The sequence below is a fragment of the Otolemur garnettii genome, unplaced genomic scaffold, assembly GCF_000181295.1.
Source record: "Otolemur garnettii isolate 467f Iridium unplaced genomic scaffold, OtoGar3 scaffold00028, whole genome shotgun sequence".
Taxonomy (NCBI): domain Eukaryota; kingdom Metazoa; phylum Chordata; class Mammalia; order Primates; family Galagidae; genus Otolemur; species Otolemur garnettii.
This window is the reverse complement of record NW_003852423.1, coordinates 11,304,174-11,331,626: the sequence shown is the minus strand read 5'-3', so window position 1 is coordinate 11,331,626 and position 27,453 is coordinate 11,304,174. Positions and strand designations below refer to the sequence as shown.

The 27,453-nt window shown below is 42.3% G+C and overlaps 1 protein-coding gene across 1 annotated transcript in view; it reads right to left on the bottom strand.

Annotated features, from left to right (window-relative positions):
* Positions 1–15,635, bottom strand: part of CHN2 (chimerin 2) — a 317,927-nt gene extending 302,292 nt beyond the window's left edge. Inside the window, exon 1 of the mRNA XM_003788542.3 lies at positions 15,006–15,635. Coding sequence (XP_003788590.1) covers positions 15,006–15,054 — 49 coding nt within the window. The 5' untranslated portion in view covers positions 15,055–15,635. The remainder of the gene's footprint in view (positions 1–15,005) is intronic.
* Positions 15,636–27,453: the final 11,818 nt, after the last annotated feature.

Genomic DNA, 27,453 nt, shown 5'->3' with positions numbered 1-27,453 from the left:
AGACCAGCCTGAGCAAGAGTGAGACCCCATCTATACTAAATATGGAAAAAACTAGCAAGGAGTTATGGCAGGTGCCTGTAGTCCCAGCTACTCAGGAGGTTGAAGCAAGAGGATCACTTGAGCCCGAGAGTTTAAGGTTGCCATGAACTATGACTCTACTCAGGGTGACAGAGTCAGACTCTACCTCAAAAAAAAAAAAAAAAAAAAGAAAAGAAAGAAATTTTAAAAAACCAACATCAGTAAAAGCTGTCAGTCACCTTAAAAGGTAGAGAAGCAGAACATTTTTCCAGAAACTGGTATAATTATAAGGTGAATAGGTATACTAATTATTTGATTCTTGACTAAGATTTTAATTAATCTTTTGATCGGAAGAGGCCATGTATCTCAGAATACTCAGTGTTTCTGTGGTGGCCTTTGGGATTCCAAGGGCTGAGGACATTGATGATGTGACTAGGGCAGACACTCTTGGTTGCCCCTCCTCCCTAGTGGAACTCTGTTTTTTGTTGAGGTGTCCTCACCCCTTCCCAGAGGCTGACTCATCCCATTCCAGGCACCACCCCAAGGCACCATAAACTGGCAAGAAGAATTAGGCCAAGCCAGAAAATCATAAAATTTTCAAGACTCTCAAAGATGCATCATGGATTCCTAATATATTACCTTGCCAGTAATTGGTTCACACCTAAGCATGTAAAAAAAAAAAAAAAAACTGTGGCCAATGAGGCAAGGGGACAACTTCTGGGGTGAGAGGTGCTTCTGAGAAAGGTTTTCTTACTTTCCACAAGCCCAGTAGGAAGAGCTAAACCCCTTTCTGTTTCTAGGTATGATGCCAGAGACCACTGCTGTCATCTGGACAGCATAAGGAGAGTGAGATTGAAGACAAAGCCCACCATCAAGAAAGCAGAGCTGAGAGAACCACACACCACAATGTATCGAACTCACAGTAGCTCACACTTCTTTTGAGGGTTTTCTATATTTGTGGTTGATGCATGCTAACCCATACAATAATTACCCTGGGAAGTTCTGGTCAGGAAGTGAGGTGTGAATGTGTCATACATGTTGGTTTTAGCATAAGATAAGCTTGCATAAGACAAGATCCCAGCAACTTTCTTTTTTTCTTTATTTAAGAGACAAGGTCTCACTCTGTTACCCAGGCTGAAGTGCAGTGGTGAAATCAGCTCACAACAGCCTCAGAAGTCCCAAATTCCTGGGTCCAAGTGATTCTCCCACAGGTATCAGCAACAATGAGTCCTTTGTTAGAGATAACTTAGCCTGAGACATTAGAAAGCAGGAGGAACGAGGTATAAAGTCGTCAACTGAAGTGAGATGCCATGGCAGCTGTGGAGGCCAGCGCGAGGCCCAATACCATTCCCAGGTGTGCTGTTGTCACAGGGGGCCCACAGCAGCCAGGTATCACAGAACAACAAACCCACTGCGGCCCATACCCTCTTCCTCCACTGGATGCCAGAAAAGTACTCTGAATGAGACGGTAAGGAAAGAATTAAGGACAGTAGTTCAGTACTTGGGTTGCTTTCACACTCCCATGAATGGGTGTTCATTTCTATTTTATGGGGTGCTTCTTTCAGTTTTCATATGGAAAGAAAGAAGAAAGACAGGCCATGAACAGCTTGAAAAGAAGTGAGCCATCCTATAAATTCAGACAGGCCGTCGAACAGGGCCACCAGGGGACCCCACTTGGGTCTGTTCCCCAAGACCCTAGTCCTCACCTCCATTATCTCCAGACCAGAACCAGGTCTTTCTCCAACTCCACGAAAAGTCTCTCTAGCTAGACAAGTGTGTACACTCGAGGGAAGACTGCTGCAAACACCCTGGCTCTCAAAACCAGCAGGTAAAATGCTCATTGTTTGGCTGCATTATAGGTGCATATGATGTGGCTCTAGAAAATTTCCTATTTGTAGTCATTTACATTTTAGATCTCATCTGATCAAACACATTTTTCTTTGCTCATTTAGGTAAAAGTAAACACTACCAGAATTTCCAAGACATTTACACCTGTGTAATATTTAGTCTTTCTAACGAAGTATTTACAGTACAACACTGTGATCTGACGTGATCAAAGGGTGTCGGCTCTTTGATTAGAAATAACAAAGGAATATGCACATGACATCCCTGGAAACATCTGCACAAGCATCCAGCTAGTGGGGACACACAGAGGCAGCACCACGAGCATCACTGTATTAATAATACTCAGGAGCACCAGGCACACAGCGGGAACCTGGTTCCTGGAGGACTCACGTTCTACTTGGAGGGCAGAAAAGTTGTGCATAGGGTTCAAAAAGCTGGATAAAAATCAAATTAACTCATCATGAGAAATGCGCTAATTGCTTTGTGCCGAAGCAGCAGCGGAGACCTACTGCTGTCTCTCATTCTTCCTTTGGAGGGAAGGTGCCCCGGCCTTTAGGGGACTCTGGGGAAGGGAAGCGTTTGTCTAGCAGAGGCTGAGCTGACCTTGCAAACCAGCTGCATGGAGAGTGTCTATAGTACTGAGTGTCTGAGGAGGTCAGGGGCTGGCAGCTGAAAATAGATGAGTGTGGAAATAAAAATGAGAAGACAAGGGGCAGCGGTGTTGACCATGTTATTAGTGAGTATGGACTGAAATGGCTCCGGTGTGATTACAAGATCCTGGCTGGGAAGGACCCACCCTAACCTATGGGACTTGCCCTTCTGTCTGCTCACTTTATGACTATTTCACCTTCACATTCTTACTGCATCAGTTCTCTTCTACCTTTAAAAAAAAAAAAGGCTTTATTGAGATATAATTCACATACCTACAATTCACTTGTTTAAAATAGAAGGATTCATTGTCATTTAGTATATTCACAGATATGTGCAACCATCACCATAATCAAATTCAGAACAATTTCATTACCCCCCAAAAGAAGCCCAGTAGCCGTCACTTCCCATTTCACACCAATCCTCTCAGCTCCAGAAAACAACTCTCTCCTTTCTGTCTCTCTGATTTGCCTGTCCTGACGTTTCCTGTAAGTGAGATCATCCAATATGCCGTCTTTTGCAACTGGCTCCTTCCACTTAGCATAATGTTTTCCAGGTCCATCCTTGGATGTGTAACACGTATACTGCATCACATTAAAACAAATGCTGTTTGCCTTCGCTTTGTTGGTATAGAAACAGAAATTCTCTGTCGTGGTCCATGGTGAACTCTAGTTTTACTGCTTAAGTTTATGAAGCATTTACTATTCACTCCTGAAATGGGCTTGTGACCCACACAATTCAAGTCAAGAAGTTCTGGTTCAGCAAAGGCCATGTGATTTTGTTGGGAGTCTCCTATTGCAACTAGGTGCACATAATCTATATTATGAATTTTCTAAAAATAATTTTCTGAAAACCATTGAAGACACAGGGCTAATGTGAATTGGTGATGGGATCCTTGCAGAGCTGATTTATGTAAGAGAAAAAGGAGGGGCCACAGCCACACTCCTATAGCAGAGTGCTTGGGATTCAGACATACTCATCTACTCAGCAATGCGTTATCGAGTTCCTCCTGCACATCAAACACTGGGTCAGGTGCTGGGGATCCAGCAGTGAACACAACAGACAAAAATAGCTTGCCCTTGTGGAGCACGCATTTTAGTGATGTATGACAAAATTATTTCAGAAAGAAAAGCTCATGTTGCTGTGCCTCCTGACTTGATGCCTATTACAGATATTCTTTTGTATACATTTAATACTTATACATTTAAGTTTGAAAAGAGCCATTCCTCTAGATAGGAAATTATGAGGTTGGACAATCAAGTTCACGAACTCGTCCTACATACCTCCTTGCTGATTATCACGACAGTCACCTTCAAGGTACTGCCCTTGGGAAGCTATGCACCGTCACCCGTGCCAAATCCACCCTTCGGAGCTATTCTGGAACTCCTTTTTTTTTTTTTTTTGGAATGACCATCAGAACTGTCATCATACAAGGTCTGACAATTAAGTTCACAACTCATCCTAGAAAAAGTGCTTTGAAAGGTGGACTAGGTGCTGGCATTGGCACACAGTGTCCCAAGGGTAGTACTTTGAAGGTCTCATTCAGCAATGACATAGGTAGCACTTTTTCTAGGATGAGTTCTTTGAATTTAATTGTTGGAATTTGTATGACACACACTGAAGTCTTACCCAGAGTAGAGCCATTCTGAATTGGTGTATTTATTAAAAGAATTGAAAAGCAGATAAAGAAAAGCAAAGATAAGTATTTAAGGAAAATTTTTCCTAGGAAATCATAAGGTCTGAGTAGTCACTTACCATCCGGAAAAGGCACCTGTGGAGCATTTTATTAGAGTATGAAATTCATGAGACCAAGGAGGCTTATATTTTGTTCATATATTTGCAAATTTCTTTCACAGACATTCACACATTTGATTCTAAAAATTAGTATGATTAGTCCATTTTACAGATCAGAAAATGGAAACTCAGAGAGGTACACCACAGAGCTGGTTGGTGTTGGTCTTTGGACCAGACCCTTATTTCCTAGCACTTGGCATACAGTGAGACCCTGAGTCTGTGATTCAAATAAACCCACATCTATTTATAAATAGCAAGAATGGGTGCTAGAAACACATTTCAGAGAGCTACATTTAAAGCAATAGGAAGACACAGCAGCCTATTCTGCAGGTAGAAAATGGATGGAACTCATTACTATTAATCTGAGAAGGAGCACAGGCTGGAACTACAGATGGATTCAGACACGTTAACATGAACTCCTGAATGACAGATCTACACTCAGCTTTTTATGAAAAGCAAGATGCCTGCAGGGCGACTCTTCCCCGAAAGGCTGCTAAGCATTTTTATGAAATACCCCATTGCTATGACTGGGGTCGGAATAAAGACCAAGGAAGTACGGTGACAATTACTATGTTCTTACGACAGATGACACTGTCTAACTCCACGTCATGTCTTACAGGTGTAATTGCCCAGGATTGCCTTTGGTTCTACTCCTAATCTTAATCCGATACTAATTACTTCAGGACAGTTGACAAGGCCTTTATCCACTGCGTTTTTCCTCCGAAGAAGAATTCATTCAGAGGAATTCTTAATGAATGAATTCTTTAAAAAAGAATTCAGGAAAAAAAAAGGCACATGGGTTAGTCTGGCTGCTTAAAGCAAACACAGGGCTCTGGTTCAGCCAGAGTTCAGCCCTAGGGCATATTAACGTCACAGAGAAGAAAAACTTTTGTCTCCTGGTCACGGACAGTACCTTCCACCTAGACATTGATCACAAAACAAGGGACATAAAACAAGGGACACAAAACAAGAGAGGGCGCATGGGCCTGAACTAACTGGATCCCCACCAGAAACTAACAAAGGGTGCATACTACAGAAGACCTACTGGTACTCTCTTTGCTTGTGAAAACGAGCAAAATACTATTATTTACCTAATAAACATGGCTTAATGGTCTCACCGTCTGTGGGGACAAGCTCTGCAAAACAAAACTGCTAATTTCTCTATAATAAAGTGAATTTGAATGAGCAACTTAAATCAATATTAGGCAGCCAAATTATGTGTATTAATATCTATACCCCATTAGCATAATCCCAAGTGAATTCCTTCATTACTAAAAGTAATGCTAGGCCTGACTTTTCATTTCCCCTGATATTAATTTATATGTGAGATAAATTTGGTTGGAAATAACTTTTGTTTGAAAACTAATCCATGCCTGCTTTCTGCGTACACATTCACGCACACAATACATACGGACAAATTCATACACGTTCACGTGTGTGTCCACACACATACACGTTCATGGCCAGAGGCCTCAATGTCAATGCTATCAGACAAGCGTTTTCTGCACAGGTAGAGAGAAAAATGTGTCCCTTGTTTCCTCAGCTTCTCTTTCCAACTTTATAGGATTGCAGGCTTTCTTTGGAAGAAGAGGTGTTCATAAAGTTAACAAAAACATGTAAAATCTAGAAATATATTGAAAAATATAACCAAATAAAACAAAACCCAAAATCTGTCTCAACTAGAATCTGACAAAAGTCCCAACCTGTCCCTGTCTGTAACTTTTCATCTCAAAATCACTGCACAGATTCAGAAAATTTAAGAACATCTCTCACTGTGTGGAATTAGAATAAAACAGGAACCTGAGAATCGGGGATGAACTGCCTTGGTGAATGGAGGAGGGTAAGTTTCTGGCTTGGGCAACAGACAGGGCTGCAGCCGTGGGAGCCACTGAGCAGTGAATCAGCAGGTTTCTGTGTGGCCTATTCTGCAATAAAGGCTGCAACGTGGTCACTGGGATCATCTAAACCAGTGCCAACCAATACAAATGTAACGTGAGGGACATATGTGATTTCAAATAGTCCAGTAGTTACATTAAATATTTTTTAAAAACACAGGTGAAATTAATTTTTCAAATATTGTTTATCTAACTGAAGAGACCCTACATACAATATTATCATCTCAACATATACTCAAGATTGTAAAAGGGATAAGTCAGATATTTTACATTTTTGTTTGTTTCTACCAAGTCTTTGAACTAAGTCTTTACTTGTACTAAGTCTTCGTTGTGCATTTTGCTCCTGTAGCACCTCTCGATTCAGCCTAGCCACGTGTCGGCAGCTCAGGGCCACGTGTGGCTGCCATATTGCACAGCACAGGCCTAGGCTTTGAGAATCAGGCCCTTTGTGGTCAGGGCAGCCCCTACCTGACAGGCGCTACAGGGGATCTCCTGCCAAAGCCCTACTCTCTGCTTCCTATTTCCCCACCACCTCGACTGTGTCTTGGACTTACTCCTTGGAAGCAAACCACTCAGAAAACAAGCATGTTACATTACTAATGTGGTCTGTGTGAAGTAATAAGGAAGGGCTAAGTTTGATTTCTTTGAAAAGGACAAGACCCCGCCTGTTCTGAGGATTCAGGGGGCAATGTCAGGGCAGGAAAAAATACAGGAACTGGACCTCTGATGAGAAAGAATTGCCTGAGGTTATGACCCACGTGCCTCTGTGATTCAGATTACCCTAAATCTATGATCTGAGTTATGTTAATAAAGAACAAGACACGCAGGCCAGAGTCTTGGTTAGTTATTATCGTTTCTGAATCCAATGGCCTGAATATCCACCTCTTTCTTGACAGTTGTTTGACACTTTAAAGACACCTGCTATCTTCCCACTTTTGTTGCACTGGAAGAGAGTAATAGAAGTTCATGAATAAGAACTTCTTTTTCTTAGCAACTGTCACGTTCCTGCATCTTATTTGCAGGAAAATGTGCATTCATTTCCCCCCAGTTAAATATGTTGAAAATTCCAAAAGTTAACTTTATTTTCTAAAAACCAATGCATTTACTTTGCCCTGTATTTGGGCCTTTTGTGGAACCAAAAGCCTTCTAGCTGGACTGTTTGCTGATATCCAAATTGGGAGAAAAATCTCTTTTAAATAACAAGGCTGAGATATGCCACTAGCAACCTCAGGCCACATATTCATAATTTTCTTATTTTCCTATTTTCATTATGATATTTTGGAAAAAGTACAGTACAAAACTTTTTCCAGGAATGGACATTTTTTTTCCTTTTTGAGGGTGAAATTACAACTCACTGTGGGTTTATTTTAAAAAGAAACTGAGCTGCCATTAGGGAAACAAAACACCATTTTTGTTTTTAGAAAGCTTGACTCAAACCTCAAGACAGGAGGTATTTACAAACATTTTTAATTACCCTTCCCAACATGATCCTCCAGCTATCACAGTTTCCCTCCAGGTTAAGAAGAAATTACTTTTTTAAAAAGTCAATTTGCAAAATTAGTGAAAAATAACCTAAACATAACAATAAACAAACACAGAAATGGGAAAGCATTGAATTGAACTTCCTATGGGCACAATGTAGGGGGGCATGGATACCTTTTGGTGTGGGACACAACTATAAGATGGAACAAATTCAAATATTTAGACCTGGCTGTTTGTACCCTCACATTACCTGAAATTTAAAAAAAAAAAATTCTATCTTTAGCTTATTAGTATTACTAAGGAATTGAATATTTTTATTTTTATGTATTCATGTATCCATTTACTTATATTTTGGAGACAGAGTCTCACTCTTATTACCTAGACTAGAGTGTAGTTGTTATAGCTCACTGGCCCATCAAAATTCATGGGCTCAAGTGATCCTCTTGCCTCAGCCTCCAGAATAACTGGAACTACAGGAGAGCATCACCATGTAAATTTTTTAGTAGAGATAGGGTCTTGTTATGTTATTAGGGCTGGTATTGAATTCCTGGCCTCAAAGAAAACTCTCCAAATGCTCCCCAAATGCTAGAATTATAGTCATAAATAGAATTTATAGTCATAAATAGAATTATAGTCATAAACCACTGTGCCCGGCCAGATATTTTTAATTTAAAATAGTTACATGTGGCCAGTAGTTACCATATTGGATAGTACAGCTGCACATGGTTAGGGAAGACCTAGGTCACTTTAAGTCTTTGTGCATCACAACAGCCTTGAGATCTAAGGCCCATTAAAAATACAAGCACTTCATGACTTCTTTTTTGAAAGTATTAAATAATTAAATAGAGCAGCCTCTAAAAAGACAGACAGAAAAAATGTCTGCAAGAAATTCTCTAAGGATGATGTTACTCTTCAGGATGAGCCAGGAAGCAGGCTGGAAAGTTGATGTCACGGGCACTTGGGTCCTAGATGACCGTTCCAGCCATAGCTCCATCACCAACCAGCTGAGTGGCACTGGACAGTTTCTTAGTCTTTCAGGCTCTGATTTTCTGCCTTACACCATGTTGGACTCTGTTAAACAATATCAGAGGTCTCCCCCCATTCCAAATCTGCTCAGCTTATATTTCATAGGGATCTATGACACTTAAACATTGGTTGATTTAAAATAATACTTTATGCAGCTGCATTATTTTGCAAATGGGGCTGAGGCTGGGTGATGTCAACAAGCCAAACTGTTGAAGCAAGGCAATGCTAAAATCAGACCATACTATACAGGCTATATTCAAAGATCAGCCCCCACAAAGGTGTGCAATTAATTGTGAATGAGGAGAATAGCAGGTTATTTGCACAAGCAGCTGGGGGCTGGCTCTCCTTGGAAGCACAGATGAATGTTTTGTGGCCACTTGACAGTGGACTTATCCCAGGTCTTCAGCCTTAGACCTCAATGAACAGCCATGTAGGTTCCATGGCAGGGTCCACTGCCTGTGGGGCCAGCAAATCCCTAGCAAGGAAGCCTTTAAGTATACCTCTGCATTTGTTAGTAACCTTCAGACAGATCACTTGTGCTGTCTCACCAACCAGCTGCCCCAGAGACAAGGGTGTCCATCTGGATCCTCTGACCCAAATCCACACGGCAGACAGACTACCAGCGTCCCTTCCCACAGGCCAAAGGGAAGGAGAAGCAAGAAGGTGCAGAGAGGATTTGGAAACTACAAAGTAAAGTAACCCACTGATGAAGGAGATAGCTGGCTGACATAGGAATAGGTGAGAAAAGAAAAAGAGAAGGAGAACAAGAAAGGACAGAAGGAAAAAAGAAGGAAGGGAGAGAGAAAAGGAGGAAAGGAGGGGGAAGAGCCATTTGTTTTGAAAATTAAACAACATATTTCAGAAGTGGTTGAAATGTGAATATGTGTTCATAAAAGATAAATGATCTGTGGGTGACAGTCGGATGTGATTAATCACGCGTCTGTCTATCACTAGCTCCATTTCTCTCCTCTGTTTCTGTCTTGTCAGGAATCTTGATCTTCTGGTAGAAAACTTTTCCCAGCGTGACACTGCTCGTATTCAGGTTTTCCAAACTGAATGTCCGGTTCTTTTGAGCACTGTGCAAAACCAGGAGTCCCTGCGGAGGAGCAGACGGCCCTCAGCAGGGCTGACACTCAGGCCAGGCCCTGGGTGGCAGCTGGGAGAACACACTGTCCAGTGAAACCACATACAGACTGGCCACAGAAAACACCTAGTGCTCACAGCCCACAAAAGTGAGGCAAACGACAGCCATCCAGTTGACTTCATGGGGCTAATGAGGGGGAGCTAGGATTTCAGAAGTACACCAACCAGCATGCCCCTTGTCAAACACTGCAAGTATGCAATATGCTTAAGAAAAATCTCCTTTCTCCCCCTTCTTGAATTGAATTGTGTTCTTCTCTTGTGTGGGCTTGTGTAGTTGTCGGAGGCAGGGAGGAGCTGGGAGGAGGTTTGGTTGCTCTCACCTAATGGGCACAAGGCAGGGTACATGGCACACGTCCTGTGAGAAGGGCTCAACTACAACTTGGACTTTACTCAATCGAATGCAAACAACGTAACTTAACTGTGTGTGCCCTTGTATTCATCTGAAATAAAAGGAAAAAGAAGTCTCCTTACCTCTCAGATTCTGTATTTCTCCATTTATCTGAGATACTCCCAACCGACAGGAAAATCATAGTAAGTTCAAAGTGAGTGTGGTAAGGCCAGCAGAAAAATACAAAAACCATTGCTCCTCATCTCAGGGAATAATTTATTTCACAGGGTTAATTTTAGCTTTGCAGTTTTTTTACCTGTGATTATTTTAAAATCGCAATTGTGTGCGTGTGATATAAAATCAAAAAGGTAATCAAACTTCTCTGCCAATCCAGGTGAAATTTAATTATCAGCAGTTACCATTAAAACAAAGGCAAAGCAATTTCTTTTACACATAATTGCATAAGGAGTATTCCAGAAGAAAATTTCTGAAAAATCCAAAGTCTAAAAGACGACTGCTCAATGAGAACATCTGTTTCGATAATGAGATCGTGTTTTGTAGTATGGGATCCATGAAATTTCTAGTTATGCACACATAAGCCTTGCTAGAATTACTATAGTTCAGTTTTGCCATAGAAATACGGAAGACATTTATATGTCACTGGTTATGATCCCACCATAAGAAGTAATACAAATTCCTATTTATCATTTCTAGAATCAACACCAGTTTGACAGCAGAAAATAACAGTATTTGCTTGGCCCACATTACTGTTGTATAGAATCCAGAGAAATAAACACCTCAATCCATTCAGTAATGTTCTTTACTCAATTAAGGTTTTGATGCCTCTGCACATAATACTGATTTTATAAATCTTTTTTTATTTACATTTTAATTTGAAGAGTCTCTGTTGACTTCATTTTTATAAGTATGCTTATGTTTTCAAAACGTTAGCTTCTTATCCTAGGGGTACCTTTAATATTTAATTTTTTACCTTGTTCAGTCACTAGAAACATTTCGTAGCTTCTTTATTTGTTACTTCACTTGGGTTGATTTTTTTGACTGTGAAAGGGCCCATTTGGCAATCATATTACTAACATGCAAAAAGTTTTATGTCAATTATAAAGGGAAATGTAACCCTTGATTATTAAGGAACCTGTTTTGCCAATCAACCATTGTTTATTTCAGAATATTATCAAGTATCATAGGCTGGATTGAAAGCTTAAGGATAGGGATTTTTTTTTTTTTTTTTTGCAATTTAAAATAATAGAGGTAATCAAATCTTCCTGCCAATCTAGGTGATTGTGAAATTTAATTACCAGCAGTTGTCATTAAAACAAAGATAAAGCAATTTCTTTTGCATATAATTAAATATTCCAGAGGAAAATTTCTCGAGTTCTCAGAAAATATATTTTAAAATTAATTGTAACCTGACTGTTTCATTTGTTAGGTCTCAGTTGGTCATGTAGAATAAATGGCATACTTGGGTGATACAGTTCAACGGCACCTAGTGAGCACATGTTCTCAGGAAGATCGGATAACTTTGACCTTAACACTGAGTAAATTATCAGATCTTTGCTCTGTGCAAACACAGCCAAACCTAAGTCTCCCACAGCTATTCTGCCAAGAGAGGTTTACCCCATGTTGAGTTCATCTCTCCCTACAGTGAACGCTACAGAATCAACAATCCTTTTTTAGTGCTCAATTGTCCAAATATGTCCTAAGGCTTCCAGAGCTTTTTTCATCAAACCCATGCCACCCGAACAGGAAGAAAATCTTGTACATCAGCAGCAGCAGTAAGTGAGGCATCAGCTCTGGGCATGACTGGCCTAGAAGCATAACTGTCCAGAGAAGAGGGACCACCCGACAGAAGGATGAACAGCCCAAGCAGAGTCAAAATAAGGCCACGACTTCCCCAGCTCCAAGCCTTTGCCTAAGCTCTTCCTTCTCCCTAAAATGCCTTTCTCTCTATGTGTTTTCTGGAAAAGTCCTACTGATCCTACAGTACCCAACTCCTATGTCACCTGCAGGAATCCCTCTAAACTGAGACAATCACTCTCTTTCCCTGCACCCACCTCCAGAGCACTCATTTTGTCACCCTGGAATGCAGGTAGCTATTTGCCGGTCCAAAGAGTGAAAGATCTTCACTCTTCTCTCAGTACTATGGCTGGAACATGGAAGACCACTCAGATGATGTTATATAATGAAGCCCAAAATTCAAGATCAAAGTGAACATAGGACAGAAGATTTCTGCAGCTCAAGTCTGAGCAATGAGTGCCTTCTTTTTCATTCCTTAAAGGAGTAAAGTTTATTCACATTAGGGACTTAATAACTGTCAGGCCCTGTGCTAAACCTCTACACTTGTCATCTCACTTAATTACCACAATCCTCTATAAAGTCGGTCCTATCATTTGTATTAGCTTTATTTACAGATGAGGACATTGACTTACTTTTCTAAGTTAAGTAACTCACCCCAAGATACCCAGATGACCAATTAAGAGTCAGGATTAAAAAAAAAAAAACAAACAACAACAGTAATTCCAGAAATACAGAGCTAGAAGGAATCCTAAAATTATCTTCCACACTTAACCTACTTGAAGCTAAAGCTTGCATCTTATTGCCTGGCACACAGTAGGTCCTTGAAAATGGCCATGAATAGATGGACAGAGTGTCCTAATTTCTCAGACTCTGGCTGCTGCCTGAGAGAGCCCAGCTGCCACCACAAATAAGCTCTATTCTTTCCTGCCCAACACCTCTCCCAGGTGTGAATTGCTTGTGTCATCTGAATTATTCATGATCTACACAATGGTAAGTGTGCTTTAAAAAAGAATTCTGTATGTTTTAAGAGAAAGTACCTGATTAATTGGTGAATTAGGCAACATAAACTCATGGACCAGGTTGATTCATGCCACATAATATATCCATACCCACTTTTTGAATTTCAGCTTTCATGTTACTTCCCAGTTTCCAAAACAGAGTGGTAAATAAAGCACGGAAGAAAACCATCATAGGCATCTCTGTCCTATCTGCAAAGCAATTACCATCATCTAAAGCTTATACTGTGCTGCTTCAAACCAACATAAGCTTCCTAAGGCTGAGTTAGGATTTCCAATCAGTTTTCTTAAGCTACATCAAGATCTGAAGATGCAGATGCCACAGCATCTGTAATTTATGCCCCCAGTAAATCGTGTCATAATCCTGCCTCCTGTCCTTTCTCCAGTCTCCACTTTGCCACCTCTTCCCCACCAGTGGGCAGCTTTCTGAGCGGGATAACCATACGCTAATAAAAACCCAACATCACTGTGCTTTAAATTCAATGTTAGTCAACCAAAATGAATTGAAAAGCAGCAGCAGTGGTTGGAAGGTACTAAAAATAAGCTGTAGCATTTGCTGAGTTCTCAGAATTAAAACCACAGGCGGTCAACTTGTTGCTGCTCTTAATAAGATATGTCTGTTCTGCCCCATTGGCTGCTACTACCAGAAACTTGAATGGCATTGTACACCTAATACCCTGTTTTTGATTAGTTGGCAGTAATCAAGAAAGGAAGTGCCATTTCCCTGAACTAACCCTTCCCAAAAAGATAACAGATGGGCTTCGAGTGATCACCTTTTGCCACATCACAATTGCACCTGAGTGAAATTCACCTTGCAATTATTATTTAATTAATTACACACTTAAAAATGTGGTTTCTTTTATGCCTGGCTTGCTGTCCAATACCTCCGAAAAAGTGTTTCTTCCTTTGAGTTTAATCTATGGATAATAATAAAAAGAGCACAATAGGACTTAACACAGTATTATCACATAGAGCATTTCCATTAGGATTTCAAGACCTTCTTGACCCTTGAATACTGTAAGCTACACTAAATGTCCTATCAGCTGTCCCTTCAGGGTTTGGCATTCAAGTTTCCAGTGACCAGAGAGGTAGAGGAATTCTACTCAATGCATCATTCTGATTAGAAACCTGTCATACTCAGAAACCAGTAGGTCCGCTTCTATTGACTCCCGCGGCTTTAGATTCATTAGCATTTTTTTCTCTTCAATTAGACCCGCGGATCAATCCTAGAAAAGCTGAAAGAAGCCCACCCTTTGCTCAGTCACACTTAAAAGGATAAACAAATGTATGCCTTGCTAGTGAAATGACAGAGTAGTATAAGAAAATGTCTAAGGCGCTCTCTCTCTCGCTCTCTCTCTCTCTCTCTCTCTCACACACACACACACACACACTTTTAAACGTGCCAAGAGTCAGACCCTGGGCTCTACTTCCCTTCCAGAACCCACTTCAATCCGGACCAGAAAGACACAATCCCTTCATCGCTGCTATCTCAAAACCATGCCCCAAGCAAGTGTCTCCACAGAGCTAATTTCTGAAACAAACAAAGAAAATCAAGTCTGCGAGGGGCGAGGGTTCGCGCCCCTCTGCTGTGGACTTGGGTATCCTGGGTCGCGGGCACCGCACGGCCAACAGGTCCGGGCGCCCAGCGTCGCCCTCCGCCTCCCGCCCCGCCAGCCCCGCTCCCGCTGCGCGGAAAGTGCGAGCCTGCCCTGCTCCTTTCGTTTCTCTCCCGCTGCGCCCCGAGCCCCAGAACAGCCGCGCCGCGCAGGGAGGGTGCCACGGCTCCACCACCTCCACGCTGTCAGATGTCAGGCGCGGGGGGTGCCGAGGGCACCGAGGTGCTGGCAAAACCAAACAAGTGTCCCCCTGACGCCTGCCCCCACTCCGACAGAGCGGTGGGACGGCCACAGGTAGGCTCTATCCTTCCCAGGGTGCGGGGCCAGGGCAGGGGGAGAGACCCAGCGCAGCAGCCGCGCCCGACGGACTGAAACTCACCGGAGGACACCGAGGAGCCGGACAGGCTGGAGTTGCTGGACGCTGCCATCTCCGCGCGCCCCGCGCGTCTCTGCTCGCTCAGCCCCTCTGCGGGCGCCTCTGCCGCTGCCCTCGCCCGGCCGCTCGCAGCCTCCGCGGCCCCCAGCCCATGGCAAAGTCCTGGGGACGCGCGAAAGCACCAGCCTCCGGACTCAGCCTGCACTTCCTGCTCCACCAGATGACGCGCTGCTGCCGCCGCTATTTATTTGTGGTTTCCGTCCCTCTCCGCGCCTTTGCACGCTTTTCTCCGGGTGTCGGGGGAGAGGTGGGGACAGAGGGAGGGCGAGGGGCAGCTGGGCCGACCGATGTCGGCTCCTACCGAGTCCCACTGCCGTCAGCGCTCCCCCGTGCGCGGCGGGGACCAGGGCGCCCGGGCGGCCCCGAGCCGCCCCGCCGGGTCCCGCACCCTCCCCTGGGTTCCCGCCTCCCGGGCCGCACTTCTGGCAGCCTGGGCGAGGACGGCGGGAGGCAGACAGACAGAGCGACCTCCCCCTCTCCCTCCGCCCCAACTCTGCTCGCGCGCACACAAAGGAAGGAGAGGAGACGCGGGCGCTCGGGGGCTGCTTCAGCTGCCGCGGGCTTGACAGCTCCCGCGACGGGGGCTGGAGGGAGAGGCTGCGGACCGCAGGGCGGGGGCAGGCCGGACGGGGAGCGGAGCCCCGAGGTGCTGGGAGGGCGCGGGGGCGCGGGCCGACCGCAGCGCTGAGCTAGAGTGTAGAGGGGACAGGAGGGAGGGTGTGGAGGGAGAGATGGGGCTGGCTTCGCCACGCCTGGCTCAGGAGCGGCGAGACAGCCAGGGTGGGGGATGCGTTGAGCCAAGGCGGGACCACTGAGGACACGAGCGCCAGGCAGAAAGGGTCCGGGATGCCAGAGCGGCTGTGTAGTGTTTCTCCCACTCCTCTCCAAATTGTCCTTTGTTGCTCTGGAGCTGATAGCCCCTGCCCTGCAAGAAGGTGCGTTTCCTAAAACACCGGGAAACCCCAGCCAGCCGCACTTCAGAAGCCCAGCCATGGCCAGTGCCCGACGGGTCCGCTGGGCCCCTGAGGCTGGCCTTCAAAGAAATAGAGACGTGCCAAATGTGTCATCAGGCCCACACAAAGCCGGGTGTCAATGAGAAAGAGGTTCTACGACTGCTGAGCCTTGCAAGGGATCCTCACAAAAGACTTCAGACTTGGCAGCCGGTCAGACTGTGCCCTTTCAGGATAAGGAACTGCTTAGGTGTTTGAGAGGAGACTCAGGCACAAGGTGGATTACCTTCCCCCTGCATTTAAACCTAAATTAATTTCACTGGGAGGAAATATCGTGCAGGTTTTTTTTAAAAGTCTATTTCACGCTCCCAGCAGGCTAATCGGTTCTTTCAATCCTAAAGCAACAGAAAACTGTGAAATTTGAAGAGAAATTGTTAGATCAAAGGAAAAAGCAAACATTAAAGGAATAAAAGTGCTCTCATTATGTAGCAAAATGGAAAGTGTTCACATTGGGTAGTTCAATTTTTAAAAACATGGTTAAAAGGACATAGTCAATTTAAAAATTATCAGGAGTGACACTGGAACAGCAGCCAGGTCCTGGGGGATCGCCTAGCATACAGTGAATAATGCATGTTAAGTAACCACAATATACACCCACATCACATTTCCTAGTTGATTTAAACTGTGTTTTAAAAGTTCCCTCCAGGATGCCATCCCAGTTGTCTTCCCAGTAAGGTTCTTTTTCTTCTTCTTTTTTTTTTTTTTTTTCAATGCACCTTGCTGAATAGTTAAGGACTGTGAGCTCTCCAGTCACATTGGACGGCGCCTTCCTGACCCTCACCTGCACAGACCTTGAAGCAGCCCTGCCTGATATAAGGAGACTCAAGCACCACCCCTTTCCCAACCTGCTACCACCATTTACCTTTTGTACAGTGCACACTTCATGCAGCCTGATCTGGAACCCTTCAAGGAAGTGTGGCCCATCACACCTTTGACCTCTCAATCAGGGCAGAACTTCCTGTTTCCCCAGAGTCTTATCCTTGTTTGATGAATCATCTACATATCCCTCTAGATCTTTAGATAGTGGACGATCTGACTTGGCTGTGACCTGCTGGGATTGTTCCCATCTGGACTTTGATGACAACACTTGGGTTCAAACTCCAGTTCTGACGCTTAAGACGCTTACCTGTGTGTCCTTGGGCAAACTACTTCAACTGGCTGAGCCTTTAATGTGAAGATTAAAACAATGTATCTGGTATAAAGTTTGTGTTCCAGAAGTCACTTGAAAGATTGAACATACACTTTGAACTTTTGCTCTCTCCATTGTATCTGAAGATCACTAATCATCTGTGAATTCTTCTACCAGAGGAAATGGCTCATCTTTGGCCTAAGGTGTGAACTTCTTATCCCCAGTTGTGCAATAGGCAACAGGTTTCATTATTTCTCTCTTAAGTCTTCCCAAAGAATGTCAGATTCTATTTATATAATTTGAGATGGTAATATTTGCCTGCAACGGGCTTTCGTTAGTTGGAGAAACTAAAGCATGGCCCTGTGAAATAGGTTATTTTTATTATTCCAAATTGGTAGATGAAGGCCAGAGGGCCACATGGTAAGAAGGCACTAACACTGTGCTATACAAAGTAGAAAATAACAGACTCATTGTTTTTCCTACTAGGTCCTGAGTCAAGAGGAAGGGTAACAAGGCCAACAAATCTGCTTGCCCAGCAAAGATATGATGACTGGGGAGGTCCAGCCTGTTGGTAGAAGGTGGACCATAACACTGACGCCCATTATTTTGAAAAACAGACAGAGCTCCAGGTTCAGAATTAAAATCTTAAAATTAATTGATCACCTGGATCATCAAAGCCATAACCAAGGGAGAAAAGCCAGCAGGCATGATCATTCACTATCAGTCTTAGATTTTGGAGGCCTAAAGGCTGAGTGCTCCTTGCAAAAATGTTTCACATCAACTAATTAGCAGGAGATGGCTGAAACAAAAAAGCCAACTCCCTCCTCAGTAGACTCAGGAACCTGTTTGTGGATGTTACAAAGTATTTCTCCAAATGAAAGGAGAAAATCAGCTCATCTATTTAGTTCACTCACTTATGGCCTTCATTCTAGAGAATTTCTATTTGCTAATAGACAAGGAAATACTGCTGCTACAAAGAGCTTAGATTTAGTTGAAAGGTAGAATTTCTATAGTCATTTCTACCTTTTGTATTCAAATATTAAAAATCTTATGAGATTAAAAAGTCTTGCGGATAATGTGATCTATTTAAAATTTTAAATTACCAGTTTGCAGGCTATAACTACAAGAGGGACTGTACTTAACAAATTCGATATTGTGTCTTGGTGATTTGTGCCCTCACATTAACCTGTAATAAAAAATAAATAAATAAATAAAATTATCAGCTTGTTTTAATTTAGCTTATACCTGGCATTCCAAGCCTCCAACTTTCTTTTTCCAAACTTATTGCTGTTCCCCTGTTCACAAATTTGACCCTTTCTCTTGTGCCCTGTGCCCCCTGGGCGTGGCAGTGTGGTGTTTGCCAGTCCTTCCTGTGGCCCATCCTACATACTGTGAAGTTTTAACCAGAATGTACCTTCCCTGGAGAATCTTCCCTGCTTCCCATACCAAAACCCAGCTGTCCTTCCTGCCTCTCAATTGGCAGGTCTCAGGCTCTGTCTTGTTTCAATACTAATACTAATTCTGTCATATATTTTTTTCTCCCTAGTCCAATAAAAACATCCTGGGGGCAGGATCCTTGTCTGCCCAGCCTTTGTATTCTCTATTATACTTTGCACACTATAGGTGCCCAGTAGATATTTCTAGAATTAAATGAGCAAAGTAAATATTTCTCATATATGCCAATCACTTTCCACCTCAGTAGCTGTGACCGCTGAGCCCCAGATGACCAGTAACCCATCTGAACACAGGAGGAAGTTGATGGGTGTGTAAGGGCACTACCTTTGCTGTGACCAAGAACTGAAATGGTGAAAACATAAGAATACAATTTTGATGGAGCAAACGTTTGCTGTCTGCACCCTACCCTCCTTCCATCACCAGCCTTTACTATTTGTAGGGTAGCTCTTACATTACTGTAATTTGTTTATCTCTTGAAGTTTAAAAGCAGACAAGAAAACAGCAGGGTTACTGTGGCTGTCATGGCGGGAGCTGTGCTCGCTGGGCCACTCTGGGGTGTTTCTTAGTGAAGGTCATTCCCTTTCCCCAAACACAGAATGAAATACTGTATTCCTTACTTTCAAGATTAATCCAGGGGCTGGCATTCACCAGAGAACAGTGGGGCTATTTGTCAACTAGCTTTAAATATTTTATGGCCAATACTTTACTGTACCCTGAAAAGCAGTCCTTTTGCCATCAATTTTGTTGTAGTAAGAAATATTTCCTTTTGTAGTTTAAGCCCTATTTCAAGCACAAAGACACCTAGTCCCGTTAAAGAGAAAGCCTTGGCTCCCTCCAAGGAATGTCAGGCCTATCCAGAGGCAGAAGCTGCAAACACTCCTTTTCCACAAAAGGTGCCAGGAAGCCCAGGACTGGGTTAGCGAGCCGGCAGCTCAGCCCTGGCAGGTAGCAGGCCTGCCTCTGAACAAAGAGGAGTCCACACCTGGGGTGCAGACAAAGGGAGGCCGCCACGGATACCCAATTCCCTGCTCGCGTCGCCTGCTGCTGGGGACCCCTAGTGGCGACACATGTTACAGGCACACGTATTCCTGCATTTTCTCTCCTAGCTGCAGAGGGACGTGGGTATTGATTGCCCTGAGTTTCCTATTTGCAACTTAGCTTGGGAGGCTCAGAAACACACACAGACACACACAGACACAGACACACACACAGACACACACACAGAGGAGCCAGAGGGAGAGCGTCTTTCTGAAGCACAAACCAGCATAGCGTTCAGAAACTCATTGAGTATGTTTTCTTCTGCTTATTGGATCTTCTGGCTTTGTTCCCTGACATTTTAGATTATAAAAATCTTTTCTGCCCTCAATGTCCTATGAGAAATCTAGGATAAACTAAAGTGAAGACAGCTCTAAGCCTGCTCTGGGCAAAAGGGTGAAGTGAGTTTGTTTTTCGTGTCTTCTGGGGGGTGCCTATGGCTTTCTGCACTTTTACTATCAAAATTTGCTTTCATAAAGGCAACTGGTGGATTTATTCTCTGCTAACTGTTCATTTATTCATGCATTCCCTAATGCACTTGGTAATGTTTATTGAACACTCTCTGTGTGTCAGGGAATGTGCTAGACTCTGGGAATAAAGAGATGAGGAAAACTGTATCCTTGCCCTGGGGGATCCTACAACACAAAGGCCTCCACTCCTTCCTGGGACATTTACATTTTTCCTAGGACAAAGTTTCAAAACAGCTACAGAAATGTTCTCTTAACTAGTAATTATAAGGATTATTTGTGCATGTGATGACTATTTTTTCAACAGTTAAAAAAAAAAAATCTCCAAAATCAAGCTTCAATGGCTAATTCCAGAGAGCTGGCATTTTCTCATCCACAGTTTGAGCTTGTTAGCCCCAGAACCAAACAATGCTGTACTCTGGAGTGGTCTCTGCCTTCACCCCCCACCCCCACCCCAGTCCCAGAAAATCTGAATCAATATTTTTTTTCTCTCCTTGTGGCAGCTACAGGTTCCATAATAAAACAAAAGTATATATTTTTAAGAAGAGAGAGTCACGTACACGGAGGGAAAGCTAACAGACATTATATCGAGACCAAGCTGCTGAAATGGAAAACGTGTTTTAGCCTTTTTCCAAATATTTCAGATTCCTTGTAAAACAAGGTAGGAAAAAGTCATTCTAGGAAAGTAGGGTATGTGTCTATGGAGTCAGACAGACCTGGATTGCAATCCTAGTTTGTCACTTATTAGCTAAGTGACCTTGAACAAGTTCTTTAATCTCAGTTTCTTGAGCTTTGAAGTGGGGTTAATAATCCCTATTTACAGAGTTTGTGAGGATTAAATAAAATGATAGGTGTAACACAGTGTCTACTGAATAGAAGCCCATTTAGGAGTTCTGGGTGTCCTCTGTTCCTTGGAGCAAGTCATAGTGTGCTTACACCTGCTTTTCCAAAGTAGTCTGTAAGAATTATGGTCTGATGTGCCACCTATATGAAAATATATTGAGGCATATGAGCAGGGCCTGGGCTTCAGAGATAAATATGAATTCAAATTCTGATTCAGCTACATACATACATGCCTGATGACCTTGACCTTAGGCAAGGAACTTAACCTTTCTGTTTCTCAGTCTCCTACTCTGGTAAGATGGAGATAATAATATACTTTATCTTTATGTAAAACAATGTATAGCCAACAATAATATTCACGCTTATATATTATGATATATAATATATGTTAGTATATAATTAGTATATATATACATTAATATATAATATATATTAGTATTATATATCCTGTACAGCAGGTACTTTTTAACCTTGGTAGTTCTTGAAGAGAGAGTGAATGTTGAGAATGCATCAGCTTCTTCAGGGAGTAGCATGTGTAATATTCCACAGTACACTCAAGTCACTTGTGTGCTCACTCTCTGTCTCTCATTCACCCTCCCATAAAAAGCTTTACATTGGGACATTTCCCCATCCTGCCTCCTTGGATAAGAATTTTGGTAGAATGTTAAAGTAGATTTTGGTGGGAAAACTAGAAAGATGACTTAATTTCTCCACCAGATTGGGTCACTCTAATCTGAAGGAGTAGAAATCGTTTGATGACTCCTGGTGCTGCCACTATTAGAACCACTCCCTGCGTTCTCTGCCATTACTGATAGACAAAGATCGCCCTCTACATAGCAGTCATCTACTGTGCGCCAGGACCATGCTGAGCACAAAGTACACATTTTCGTCTCTCACAACAGTCTTGAGTTAAGATTTATCTCTATTTTTCACTGGGGGAAACTGAAGCTATAACACTTATGTAACATCTTTTTAAAATTTATTTTTATTTTACTTATTTCAAATTATTATGAGGGTACAAATTTCTAGGGTACGTTGTTCTTATTTCCAGTGTAAAGTCCCTGCCTCCTTCTGCCAATTCTCCTCCCCTCCCCCCGACCCTGTACTAGACTGTATTATTTTAGTGTTCAATGAGCATGCAATTGTTTATATATTGGTTTCATATTACTATTCAGTACATTAGATATTTATTATACTATTCTTACGATACATTACTAAAAAGAATGTGTTTCAGCTCCATCCAGGTGAATGTAAAAGATGTAAAGTCTCCATCATTTTTAATGGCTGAATAGTATTCCATCGTATACATACACCACAGTTCGTTGATCCATTCATGGGTTGAGGAGCCTTTAGGTTGCTTTTATGACTTGGTGATTATGAATTAAGCCACAGTAAACATTCTGGTGCAAATGTCTTTGTGGTAAAATGATTTTATTCTTGTAAGGAGATGCCTAGTAATGGAATTGCAGGATCAAGTGAAGGTCTATTTTTAGCTCTTTGAGAATCCCCCATGCTTCTTTACAAAAAGGCTGTATTAGTTTGCAATCCCACCATCAGTGTACAAGTGTTCGCTTCTCTCCACATCCACACCAGCATCTGCAGTTTGGGGACATTGTGATGTGGGCTAATCTTACTGGGGTTAGGTGATATCTCAGAGTGATTTTGATTTGCATTTCTCTGATGATTAAAGACCAGGAACATTTTTCCATGTGTTTGGTGGCCATTCATCTGTCATCTTTGCACACAATAGCCCTAGACGTAGATACTATCGTCCATACATTATTTGGTTAAGAAAACCAAAAATTAGAGAGAGTAAATAAGGTATCAAGGTTATAGGTTGATTTGACATATCCCAGGTATGGCTGACTTTTCTCAAAATACACAAAAAGAAGACTTACCCTTTAGCTTTTGTTTGAAGTTTCATTCTTCTCTTTTGGTTAATATTTACTCTTTAAACTATTATTCAAGTGAAAAATAGTCTTTAAAAAATATTTTTTTGTTTGTTTTTGAGACAGGGTCTCCCTGTTCCCCAGGCTAGAGTGTAGTGGCCTCATCATAGTTCATTGCGATCTCAAAATCCTGTGCTCAAATGATCCTCCTGCCTCAGCCTCCCAAGTAGCTGAGGCTACAAGAATATCACTCAGTTAATTTGTTCTACCTTTGGTAGAGACAGGGTCTTGCTCCTGCTGAGGCTGGTCTTGAGCTCCTAAACTCAAACAATCCTCCTGTCTCAGCCTCCCTGAGTGCTAGGATTACACCGTGTAAGCCACCACACCCAACCTAAAATACATTTCTTTGCTTTAAATACTCATGTTTTTCTGTTGAAACTTAGGACAATACTATCATATTTTCTTACCTAAAACATAAACCTTTGGTCAGGCCAGGAGCTGGAGAATTTGTTGGACTTGTGCTCCTGACCCCAAGGGCCTGGGCAGGAATAGGCCTAGCCTGAGGGAAACTAAGAAATTATTTGCACACGCAAGAGGATTTCAAAGAATCAAGAATTCTTCCTAATCAAAAACTCTATTCTATTCAACTTCCAGCTGCTCAAAGCTCATAATTAGAACTTTTAGTTCTTAAACTTACTCAAGTAGTGCAATGAACACCTGCTATAATTTGATCATCTTGGGAGACCTAAGACATTAAATAAAATAACTATTTCACCATATTGAGTTTCCCTGTCCCAAAAGCTGAATTTAATTCCAAGGGGAGGACCAACACAGCATCGGACAGAACCTTATCATATACCTAAGATTACCTGGGAGTCTTGTTAAAAAATACAGATTCTGATGCAGGTGGTCTGGAGCAGGCCTCTGATTTCCAACAAGCTTGAAGGTGCATCACCACATTTTGAGTAGTAAGGGTCCTAGGGTGATGATTTGCAACTCTGGGTGCATAGTCAGTCACCCAGAAGGCTTTTAGAAAGCCTAGTGCCCAGATCACACTCCAGAAAAATCAAATAGAGTCTGTGGGGATAGAAACCAAACATCAGCACGTTTATAAACCCCCCCAGGTGATTCCAATATGATGCCAACACTTAAAACCACTGATGGAAAATATGGGATTTAGAGGAACAGATTACACTGCTGAAGACGCTGGCCGGCAATGGTGAGGGCTAATGTTGCTCCTGATTTTGCCAGTACTGTCTCTGGTCATGAAGCAAAGAGCACAAATCAAATCCTTATCAAGATCTTTCATAAGACTGTGTCACCCCAGACATCACCATGTGAGAAAGCAGAATATAGTCTACCACGAGGACAAACATTTCTCGATTTCAAATTTTAATCCAGGCGTTGATTTTTTTTAAATGTACTTTGTAATGAATCAGCATAAAAAATATGCACTTGCTTTGGGGCCACTCCCACAAGAACAACCAGATGTTTCCCAGAAAATCCACTCTGTCATTTCTCAATCAGAAAGAAGATTAGAAATGGGATTTTCAGCTCAGATGGGGTTGAAGGGTGATGTTTATGCCAGAGAAATAATTCACGCCACAGCTAGAAAAATTGCTTTGGAGGAAAAAACCCCCACAACGTCTTATGTGTTCTGAATGTATGAAAATGAAGCCCCTGGCATGGACAGAAAGAAGTGGTTATTGCCTGTGAATGCACCTGCCGTCCACTTCCGATGGGGGCAGCAGCAGCCAGGCAGGAGGTAAAATGCTGACTCTTTACACCCTAAGACTTCACCCTCGTTCACATGAACTCCCATTCCTTAGTGTTGAAATTGAAATGGTAACAAATTACGTAAACCAAAATGTTTACATGAGTTAATTCGGGCATGATAGTTAATTTTATGTGTCAATTTGACTGGGCCAAGAAGCGGCCAGATATTTTGTCAAACATTCTGAATGGTTCTGCGAGGGAGTTTTGGGCGAGATGAACATTTAACTCAGCAGACTGAGTAAAGAAGATAGACCTCCTTAATGTGGGTGGGGCCCATCCAATTAGCTGAAGGCCCAGATAGAACACAGGGCTCACCAGGCAGTGGCTCACACCTAGTAATCCTGGCACTGTGAGAGGCCAAGAAGAGTAGATTGCCTAAGCTCAGGAGTTCAAGACCAGCCTGAGCAAGAGCAAGACCCCATCTCTACTAAAACTAGAAAAACTGGTGTTGCAGCAGGTGCCTATAGTCCCAAATATTCAGGAGGCTGATGGAGACTCTGTCTCACAAAATAAAAATAAAATAAATTAAATTAAATAAAAAGTAAATAAAAAGGCTGACCATCCCTTGGGAATAAGAGAAAATTCTTCCAACTAGCCTTCAGACTGGATCATAAGCTTTCTTTCTACCTTTGGATTCAAACGAAGCATGAGTTTCAAGCCTGCTAGCCTTCAGACTAGAATTATACCATCAGCTCGCTGGGCCTCTCCCATGCCAGCTCACCCTGAATATCTGGGACTTACCAGCCTCTGTAATCATGTGAGCCAATGGCTTATAATAAATCTCTCCTATCCATATATCTCTCTTGTATATATCTTCTATATCTGCCTCCTGTATATATTATTATATATATCTAGCTCCTGTATATTTCTCTTATATGTATATGTGTGTATATACATATACATATACAACATATACGTATATATGTATCTCTTACATGTATACAGTTATCTCTTGGTATCTCTGGGGATTGGTTTGAGGACCCACTGCAGGTATCAAAATTTGTGGATGCTCAAGTGCCTTAAATAAAATGGTGTGGGTTTTGCATATAACCTATGAACATCCTCCTATATACTTTGAATCATCTCTAGGTTACTTATAAAACCTAACACTATATAAGTGCTATGTAACTAGTTGCTATACTGTCTTAATTTTTATTATTTGCATTTTTAAAAATATTTTTGAGTTGCAGTTGTTTGAATCCATGGATGTGGAACCCATGGATATGGAGGGCTGACTGATTATCTATCTCATATATAGATTTCATATATGTTATATCATATCTCCTACACACATGTCTTTTATATATCTCCCTCTCTTCGGTTTCTCTGTAACCAATACATTAATACACGAGGGTGAATACCTTTTGTATTCTTCCACATTTTCTAAGTTTCCTACAATGAGCATGTATAATCATTGATTTAAAAATTGTGTGTTAGGCCAGGCGCAGTGGCTCACACCTGTAGTCCTAGCACTCTGGGAGGCTGAGGCAGGTGGATTGCTTGAGCTCACGAATTTGAGACCACCCTGAGCAAAGGCGTGACCCCCATCTCTACTAAAAATAGAAAATCTGAGGCAAGAGGATCTCTTGAGCCCGAGAATTCAAGGATGTTGTTAGCTGTGATGCCACGGCATTCTATCCAGGGCAACAGCTTGAGACTCTGTCTCAAAAATATAAATAAATAAAAATAGAAATAGTGCGTTATTAAAAATTTAGCATGAACAAAAAAAAAAGGGTCATGTCCTCTTACAACACAAGTATCTGTACTTCAGAACAATGCTGCTTCCCAAACTTTGGGGCCCAAAAATTTTACTTGAGGACCTACCAAGACCAATTCCTGGGTTTCACCTCTGAGCTGCTAACTTAGGAGATCTGAGGGTGGGAGCCAAGTGTCTGCAACTCTCACGAGTTCCAGGGAGAGGCTAAAGCTTCTGCTCCGTGGATCCTGCTTTGAGTGGTGAGTTTTACTATCGCTGTAATACTGACCACAGCCCCTATTTAGGGGACTGTCACTTCATCTCCTCTTCCTGTGTCGATGCCACCAGCACAGCACTTTAAAACTTCTGCCTTGGTTTGCAGTCACCTTCCTGCCTGGCTCTTTCATGCACTGGGAAGATTCTGGAGGACAGTGATGGTGTTTTGCCATTTTGTACCTTCCTTCCTAACCCAGGAACCTTTCCTATAATAGAATCTCAGAAATGTCTGTAGAATCCAGCTGAGTGTTTATCTTTAGTCTGGGTCCCCAAGCCATTTAAAGGCAGCTGGCCGTCCTGATTTTCCACATGAAAGGGCAGAAACAGGATTAACGTAATAGGATGCTGTCTCATAGTCTCTTCTGCCCTGTCCAGTGACTTTAATTTTCTGTAAGCCTGGCTCCAATTCTCCTTGGAACAGTCACGTTAAAGAACCTCAGTGCTTCATCCTCCCTTGTGACATTAAAGCTTCGTCTATTGAATGCTAACAATCTAGAGGGACTTTGAGTTTACTCAATTTGTGTTTGGGTACACGTAATTGTGTAGACAAAATTTTTGAAGGTTGAACTGTTTTTTTTTTTTTTTTCAGTTTTGAGTCAAATGTATGATACTGGATAAAAATACCCTAGGGTTATACATAGGTAATATTGACTAAACTTGTCAAGGAGTCAAATATATATGATGATCTGGCAAGACTGATGAAGAAGTCTGAACAATATTATAACTTTATACATTTTCATTTTGTTCTGGGTCTCTGTCTTCCATTCTGCTATGTTCTGTGTGTTGGGCTACAATAACTAGCTTTCGTTTCTTAA